Raw genomic sequence first — 8,784 nt, forward strand, 5'->3', positions numbered from 1 at the left:
GTAGGGTGCATGTGTGTGCAGAATGAGTACTGATATCGAAAATCTCCTTCTGGTGCTCATATGCCTTCAATCAGAGAGCACCACCCATAGGGATGCTACTTGAAGAACTAAATTATTTTGTGAGGAGGCGGCAATGAAGGAGCTATCCCTGTTTCACCAATACCTTGCACTTAGATTTCCTCAAAGCTTCACAGTTAAAGTGCTTTACACTGACTGATTCATATTCACCTGGGGAGCTAGTGCTACAAGAGAGACCCTCCCCATTCATTAAGAACAGGGGTTCTCCCCAGGAACTCCATGCTTGGAGGCATCCAACACGACTATATTCATGGGCCGAAGTTTAGATAAAATTTGAAAACTTGAATGCAAAACTAACAAAAATTAAAAACTCCTGCAATCAAGTGTATTTTTACCACAAACCTTGGTCAAAAAGACAAGAAAACATAATCAACTGTCTTTGAAGTCACACGGTGGCAGGAAGAGAACGTGTTTGGCCGAGGCATACTTGTAAGTTCTTTGAGGCATGAAATGTCTTTTGGTTCTGTGGTGGTACAGCACCTAGCACAATGGGGTGCTGGGCCATACCAAGGGCTTCTCGGAGTTACCTCAAAACAAATAACAAACAGCAATAACAATCCCGGTGTGCTAATGGCAGGTAAAGCAAAGCGTTGCCTTAGAAGAACTGGAGACATAATGAAACAAGTTGTGCTTAGTTAGTTAACTCCAACCTATCAGATATCAGTAGGGTAATATGGCTCAAACTGATTGCAGACCTACCTCCTTTCCGCAGCAGATAGATGGGCACAACATAGAGCATCACATGCTGGATGTAATAAATTTCCACCTCGAAGGGAAGCTGAGGAAACAAGGAAAACATGAATAAGCATTTTTTATGATTAACAAAGCATCTCTTGTGAGCACAAAGTATGTTGCATAGCTATCCCTACACAGCACAGGGATCATTTCTCTTCTGGCTCCACCAAAATGCAGACACTTGCAGGCTAGAAGCAAAAGTAACAACAAGAGTAACATCACTACTTAGCAGGTTAGGTTAGGAAGGGAAGAACACCTTTTCCTAGTGAAACCGTGGGGAAAGTTATCTGTGTTGCAAGTCCCTGTGTTAAATAAACCACCACCACCATTTACTTTGTATCTCATCAACCTGAGACAGTGGTTCAACACTAACTCAGAAACTGTCCCAGACTGATGTTAAAAATCAACCATCCCTACCTGAGCTAAATCACTATGTGATATTTCTGGCCAAATTCCAACTGAATTGTCAGCCATCACATCCTCAAAAGCCACACTGCAATTACACTGTTTTGCCACCTACATGTGTTAATGAAGGGGTGGCAAGTGTATTAACCCTTGGCACTGGCCGTCTAGATTTTCCAATAGCAAATACAAAAACAAAACAGTAATACTTGCAGGCAGGCAACCCTGACAAGGGACAGCCCGGGAGAAAGACAAAAAAGGAACTCACTGAGCCAGTTCTCTGCTCTTCCTCAGTAAATTGCTTCTGTCCAATTACCAGCAGCATAAGGCACAAAACCTCTATGCTATTCAAAGAGAGAAGGAAGTATAACTCACTGCAAGGGATGACAAAGCACATACAAAGAAAGCCCACAACCAAATTGCAAGTCTGTGCAAAAAAAGTGAAGGAAAGGCCCACTTTGTAGACAAGATTCTTTAGAATACATAGAAAAAATGTAGAGAGCCACCTTACTTGTAAACGTCAAACCACCCGATTTGGTAAAATACAGCAACTATACACTAGTGCGTAATTGTGCCAGCCTGCTCTTAAATCAACAAAATTCACAGGAAGATGCACAAGTCTGGATTTTAACGTTGCTTAAGAGACATGGAAAGGAAATTCCCAGAACTTCAAATTCAAAATTTGGGGGAGGAAGACAGAGAGGAGCTGGATTCGAATACCAGAATCCATAACAGCCTCCATATTTACAGTTCTGGTTCACTTCCAAGGTCAGATATACCTGTTTTTCTGATCTCGTTCAGATGTGAAAATTGAACAATATTTACCATCATTTAGGCTGAAATCTCACAAGAACAGCTCAGCAAAATTTATACTATCCAACCCAAACCCAATCATTGGCCTTGGTTCAATCTCAGACCCAAACCGTAACCTGATGCTAATCCAGATCCAAACACTGCTGTTGTGGGTCCATCTGTATTAGTAATCAGAGTTATTATTCTTTGATTATTGGTAGAAAGGGGAAGCCTTCCCTAAAGCACAGCTCGCTCTGACATGGCATTGTGCTTGTAACGACATCATGATGTTAACTGGCAGCAGCATAACAACTTCTAAGTCATCAGGTGCCAATGCATTAAACATAGAGTTATGGATTCTCTGAAGAGGGATAAGTGAAGAGAGAGGATGGACTGAGAATGAAACTGTTTCAAATAAGATTTAATAGCACCAGAGAGACAGGATAGGAATTTATTGGCAAAAATCTTATTTGCACAAAATATTTTCTTTTAACCACACTCCAATGTAAGAATCTCCTTAAACAGGCAACTCTGCTAGCCCTGATTCATAATGGCTGACTATGCTCAGCACTGCCAGGGTCCTGACTGCAAACTCCAAGATGTTCATGCAACTGTTAGGGAAGTGAATTATAAAAATTCCATACAAATTCTCTTTTTAAATAGATTGTTCAAATAGTCTAATAAAAATATTAAACAATATTCCGCAAAGGCAAAGCATTGCAAGAACCCTTGGAAGTTTTCTGCATCCTAACCCTTTCTTCTCTCTTCTGGCTTATTTCCTGACAGACACTTGGATGTAAGGGAGCGAATCAGAGATCAATCAACTTGAAAGGAGCTTAAAATGGCTTTAGCAAATGGAAAAGGATTTGTAGCTCTGCCACTTGGACAGCCTGAGAATTAGAATAATAGCTCCAGATATAAACATGCAACATTTGCTCCTGCTGAGAAGCCTTCTCCATCCATTGTCTATGGTTTCATAAGGGCTTTTGCACTAGTTGAGTCAACATGAGGGTCAGTTATACAAACTCCACACTCAGGACACACTTGAGAACAGAGAACAGTTTGTTTTGTTGCAACAGTGTTTACAGTTTTTACTGAATTAAACAAAACGACGTTTTCATGCCATGAAAGATTGTTTGTTCTGAGGTCTGACTAATTATGCAAAAGCATTTCCTGGTGTGGCATAGACAACACAGACTTCCTTTCTACACAGTAAGGCATCTAAATGCCAAAAAACAGACTTACACTGTATAGCCAGGCTACAACAAAGAGAAAGAACAAAACAAAACACGAGAGGAATTGTAAAGCTGTACAGAACAACTGATTCACCTCACTGCTAGGATTTAGCAAGTGTTTGCTTTGGATGTGTTGCTTGCTCCATGAAACACTTAGGCACCAAGAACTAAGATGGTGACACACTTACTAGTGCATACCAAGTGAAGAGAGCAATCCAATCCTGCCAATCCAGAATTTAAGGAATTCTGCAGGTAACCTCTATTCACAAGTTTTACCATGCCCATTTTATAAATCAAGGGAAGGCAGCACTGCGGAGGCGTCCTACTCACAGCATACAAAATGAGATGGGTGATGAACACTCTTTGCTTGAGTTGATTTGGCTCTGAAATGTGAACATGAACATAAAGCATGGTAAGCAATTGCAAGCCAAAAGGTTCAAGGTCCCTAAACCCAGACCTAACAAGCTGAAAGGGGACCACCACGGCCGCCCAGAGAATTCAGGGGGTGTGGGACAAAACAATTTCAGGGGCCCCTTCCATAAAAAAAAGTTGCAATACTATTCTCATGGCAGCCCCTGCGAGGCCCAGGGCCAATTGCCCCTCTCCAGGTAGCCCTGGGGACCACCTCTATGGGTGCCAGGCCCCCGTGGGTTTCTCCTCTCACTGAGGGAACCAAAGCCAGACCTCCTGAGGATGGTGTTAACTTTAAGGAGCAAAGACGTCCCCGGCAATGGGCAAAGGAGAGGCCCAGGCCACTGTCCCTGGCCTCATATCTACCTCCCAGCCCCTGGGAGCTTCACACTCTCTGGTGACTGAGGTGGGCTGGACATTATGTTCTGGCTGCCAGTCCCAAACTCCCCTCTCCTTGCAGGTTACCACCATCGCTCTCCCTGCCTCCCAGGGGCAATAGTAAGAAAGGGATATAGCTAGCCTCCATGTCAAGAAATCTTTCCCAACAGTAGAGTCTTCAGAGCAGGCTCCTAAGAAAGCAACAGAAACCCAACTGCCTGGGAAAATTCAAACTAAACTGGGCAAGACATTAGACAGAATACTATAAGGAGCAACCCTGAACTGACAGGGAGATGGACTGGATGACCAAGTAGATCCTCACCATCTAACTTCTATTCTCTGGTGTGCTCCTGCACTGTGACTTGGCATTTACCTCTTTTGACACCCTTTTAGCACTGATGCATCACAGTTAATGCCATTTCTGAAAATAGGACAGAACATCAGACATTTTTAGCTTCTGAATGTAAAAGTGGTTCTCCTAGGATTACCGTGTGAGGTACACACGATGTCAGAGGAGGTGAACAGAGCTCCCAAATGCTGGTTGTTGTACAATGTACTATAGCAGCTGAGAGAGAGAACAACTTGATGTAAAAAGCGCTGAGTCACAGGAGACAGGACCCACTAGCCATGGAAAAACTAACATACTTTAAATGGCATTAGGAAGAGACTCTTCCAACTTGATTCCTGTTCTTAGAACATTCAAACAAGCAAAGGTCCAAGAAGACGGTATAGATGGATGAACTGTCACCTTCTTCTACTAGCAGATATTTCATCCCTCTCTAACCATCTATTCCAGGTCCCCATAACTGTTAAAATGAAAGCAAACCACAGCCCACATTACTCAAATAACCAATAAAATGTCTCTCCTTTTGAAGATTACTGGCTTTGTTGCTTGTGATTTCAATATTAAAACATATGGATATTGTGGAGTTCAGAAATTTCTTGGGAAATTTACTGTCTACCCACAGAATTTTTAACATGGATAGCAAATTATGAATTGTTTGTTTTATAACAAATTGCCACACACACAGACACACACACAAACCTTCTGCATCAAACTAGCCCGTGATCAAAATATGCTGATGTGAAGCTTTGGAAAATTTACTCTCAAACTATTCAAGTGTTATATTTTCTACCAAAATTTGCTTTAGAACATAATTTGACATATTGTTTTTTCAGTAAAGAGCATAACTCATAATGCCACATCTGCAGCTTGTCCCTAATACTAGCCCAGCATGATGCAGATTCAATGTAGCCCTCCCCAGGACACATGCTAAAGGGTTTATTGGATAGCTTCCAAGAACAGAGAACACATTACAAGAAGTCTTGCAGCTCTCATCCCACAAAAGGGCAGGCTATGGACGACTAGTGAATTTTCTACTTCATCTGAACGCATGGCAGCCTTGTTACTGCTTGGAAAGGAGAAGCAGCGTGTGATGCATGAAATTTTGAAGGACGGCCTCTCATCTAGGATTCCCATCAGATTTACACAGTGGTATAGCAAAAAGAGGAGTCACTGGCATGGAGGGCAGTCTTCTGTGCACTCAAGTTCTTGTGGCCCTTAGGCAGGCTGGCTATAACCCTAATGAATAACTTGATGAAGTCTTTCAATTAACTACATTAGGCTTTGGAACCAGCCCTTACTGCAGGAACCTTGGACAGCTGAGCATCTATCTATTGGTCTAGTGATGGCTACGAATGGCTTTTTCTACAATGAAGAAACAGTTGTCAAATATTCAGGATAACCACCTTATAAGGTACATTTACACTGCAAAAACAAAAAAACCCAAACCACATGCAGCAAATCTCAGAGTGCGTGTCTACAGACTTGGACTTGTGCTAAGGGGCTAAAAATAGCAATGTAGATGTTCCCATGTGAGCTGGAGATTGGGCTCTGAGACTCACCCCCCTTGCTGGGCTATAGAGCCCAAGCTCCAGCTTGAGTAAGAACATTTACGCTGCTATTTTTAGCCCTGTGGCACAAACCTGAGTCTGCAGACCTGGGCTCTGAGACTTGCTGCCACAAGGTTTTGGAGGGGGTGGGGGGTTTGTTTGTTTTTTCGCAGTGTAGCCCAGACACCTGCAAACTAAAAGTTATTTGATGAGTGCATTTGGATAGTAGCAAGTATTCTATAAATACAGCTTAACTGAGTCCTGCAAGGAGTTGGACTTCTCCAAGAAGCCAAAGCAGATGATTTGCCAAGAAACTGACATATGATACCAGTTATTTCCACAGGATCTGCACAACTCTCTGGCCTGGGCACCAGGCAGGCAACCTCACATGAATCAGCAAGGGTATTTCCCATATTTTAATGCGGGGGGAGGGGGAAGAGAGAAGAGAAAAAAAACTGTTAAAATATTGCTAGCATTAAAGTCTGTAGAAAGCAGGACCCTTTATAATAAAGAGCATCAAGGGTGTAGAATGGTGCCAGCTGCACAAGGACATTTGTACTGGATTCTGAAGCAGCACATTCATTTAACATTTCTTTACATCAATTCTTTTTCTGATATTTTACAGGCAAACTGTTTTATTCAAATTTCCTGCCACACTCCTAGATATTCTGAACTAACTTATGTAAATGCTGATGAACCCTGACGACAATCTCAGTTTCATCCAGGCATCTCCACCAACAGTTGTCCTCAGGGCTATTCTGCTGCACAAACCATCTTATTTCGGTAGAGAGAAGTATAGTATCAATGTTTTCAATTAGGATTTATTCAGCAGTTTCATCCAACTCACACTTTCAGTTAGCAAGGGCCAGAGTGGTGGAGACCAAGAGGCTACACCTGCTACCAAAGGGAAGTCCTAGTATGCATGAGCACAGACTAGGGAGCAAAAAAATGAACATGTATTTGTGAACGTACTGTAGAAAAGAAAAATCGGGGGGGATTCAGGTAACAGAAGAATGAGAGCTGCCCCCGTCACACTGGATAACCAAAAAGTATTTTTGCTAGTGAACAAAACCCAGAAAAGTCAAGATAGGTCATAGTCCCAGAATTCAGATTCTGCCCAAATTTTGGAAACATCCAAGGGGATTTGGTCTTAGTCCATCACTACCAGAAAAATGAAATTGACCAAAAAGCTCAAGCTAGTTTTGCTGTCTAACTAGCAATGCTAGGCAAGGTTGATCCCAACAGTGTCAACTGTAGAGGTTCTTTTTTTAATCTCTATTATTATTTTAAATACTTGACCTGCACCAGTGATTGGTGTTACCGAGACACAACAAAAGACTGTTCTCAGTGGTACCAGATGACAGAATAAGGAGTAATGGTCTCAAGTTGCAGTAGGGGAGGTTTAGGTTGGATATTAGGAAAAACTTTTTCACTAGGATGGTGGTGAAGCACTGGAATGGGTTACCTAGGGAGGTGATAGAATCTCCTTCCTTAGAGGTTTTTAAGGTCAGGCTTGACAAAGCCCTGGCTGGGATGATTTAGTTGTTGATTGGTCCTGCTTTGAGCAGGGGGTTGGACTAGATGACCTCCTGAGGTCCCTTCCAACCCTGATATTCTATGACAAATGCAACAACACTTAACCACATACTTAACTTTGCCTATGTGAGTCATTTCACATGGGAAAAAGTTCAGCACGTGCTTAAGTGTTTATGGGACAGAGCCCGAGATGGTAAATGCGGTAAATTGTCCTTCAATCTGCAGAATAAGTGTTTTTTCCCCCTTGAGGCATCACTAAAAAAAAACAAAAAACAAAAACAAAAAAAACCACCTCTACAATACAATGATGTTTAGGACAAATCCTTTAGAATACAAAAGTAGTTCATACCTCACTAAATAAAGGTCAACTAAATAGAAAATCTAGGACACTCAATGTGGCAAATATAATCGTGGTCCCATGGACAGCTTCACAGTAAATACTGATCCAAGTTTGACTCTGTTACATATTTAAAATGCACACATCTCTGGATCCAAACAGTACAATAACTTCTGGGAGAGCCATAACTGCACCATCCATCCCAGCAGGCTCAGCAAAGACAGCGAACCCACCACCTCCAGACTTGTCCTATTTTTAATTTCATCCACAACAACATTTTCAGGACACCAGCTGACAAAACAAAGCTTTAAATCCAGCAGAGAGATTTTCTCTAGTCTTGTTAATACAATACGAAGGGTCACGCAAAACCAATTACTGCCCAAGTACTTTCAGTCTTTGTGACAGCTACACTGGAGTCTACTCACTATGGCTGCAATACTGCCAACTGATCTGCGTAGGTGAACCTCTGCACCCATCTGGCACCCTACTAACAGAGTTCTTCTTCGAGTGCTTGCTCATATCCATTCCAGTTAGGTGTGCGCGCGCCGCGTGCATGTTTGTCGGAGAAACTTTTACCCTAGCAACACTCGGTGGGCCGGCAGGTTGCCCCCTGGAGCGGCGCCACTATGGTGCCTGATATATACCCCTGCCGACCCAACCGCTCCTCAGTTCCTTCTTACCGCCCATGTTGGTCGTTGGAACAGTGGAGCGCAGCTTAGCTGACCTCCGCTTCCCTAGCTACTCGTAGTTCTTGTGTATTTAGATATATAGTTATAATCCTTTTATATATATATATTTATCTATATTTATGCGTTTTTTATTTGCTAGCATAGTTTAACCATAGTTAGCGGGGTTCGGGGAGTAGCCCCTCCCCGCAACCGGTGCCGGAGCCCATGCCTGGCTCACCAGTTCTTAGTCCATGCTTGGCCGGCCTCCGGCCGTTGCTGACAGGAGATCCACACGACTCCTGTTTACGGTGCCTTGGGG

The 8,784-nt window shown here is 42.7% G+C and overlaps 1 protein-coding gene across 2 annotated transcripts in view; it reads right to left on the bottom strand.

Moving 5' to 3' along the window:
• The window catches only part of TMEM164 (transmembrane protein 164), a 93,048-nt gene that overhangs the window by 11,376 nt on the left and 72,888 nt on the right, over window positions 1–8,784 (bottom strand). For both annotated transcript variants that reach the window (XR_012656413.1, XM_075068815.1), the window contains one exon: window positions 778–856. Coding sequence is in view for 1 of the 2 variants with exons in the window: in XM_075068815.1 (XP_074924916.1) it covers window positions 778–856 (79 nt within the window). In the remaining variant the exon portion in view is untranslated. The remainder of the gene's footprint in view (window positions 1–777; window positions 857–8,784) is intronic.

This window comes from Chelonoidis abingdonii, chromosome 8, assembly GCF_003597395.2.
Source record: "Chelonoidis abingdonii isolate Lonesome George chromosome 8, CheloAbing_2.0, whole genome shotgun sequence".
Taxonomy (NCBI): Eukaryota; Metazoa; Chordata; order Testudines; family Testudinidae; genus Chelonoidis; species Chelonoidis abingdonii.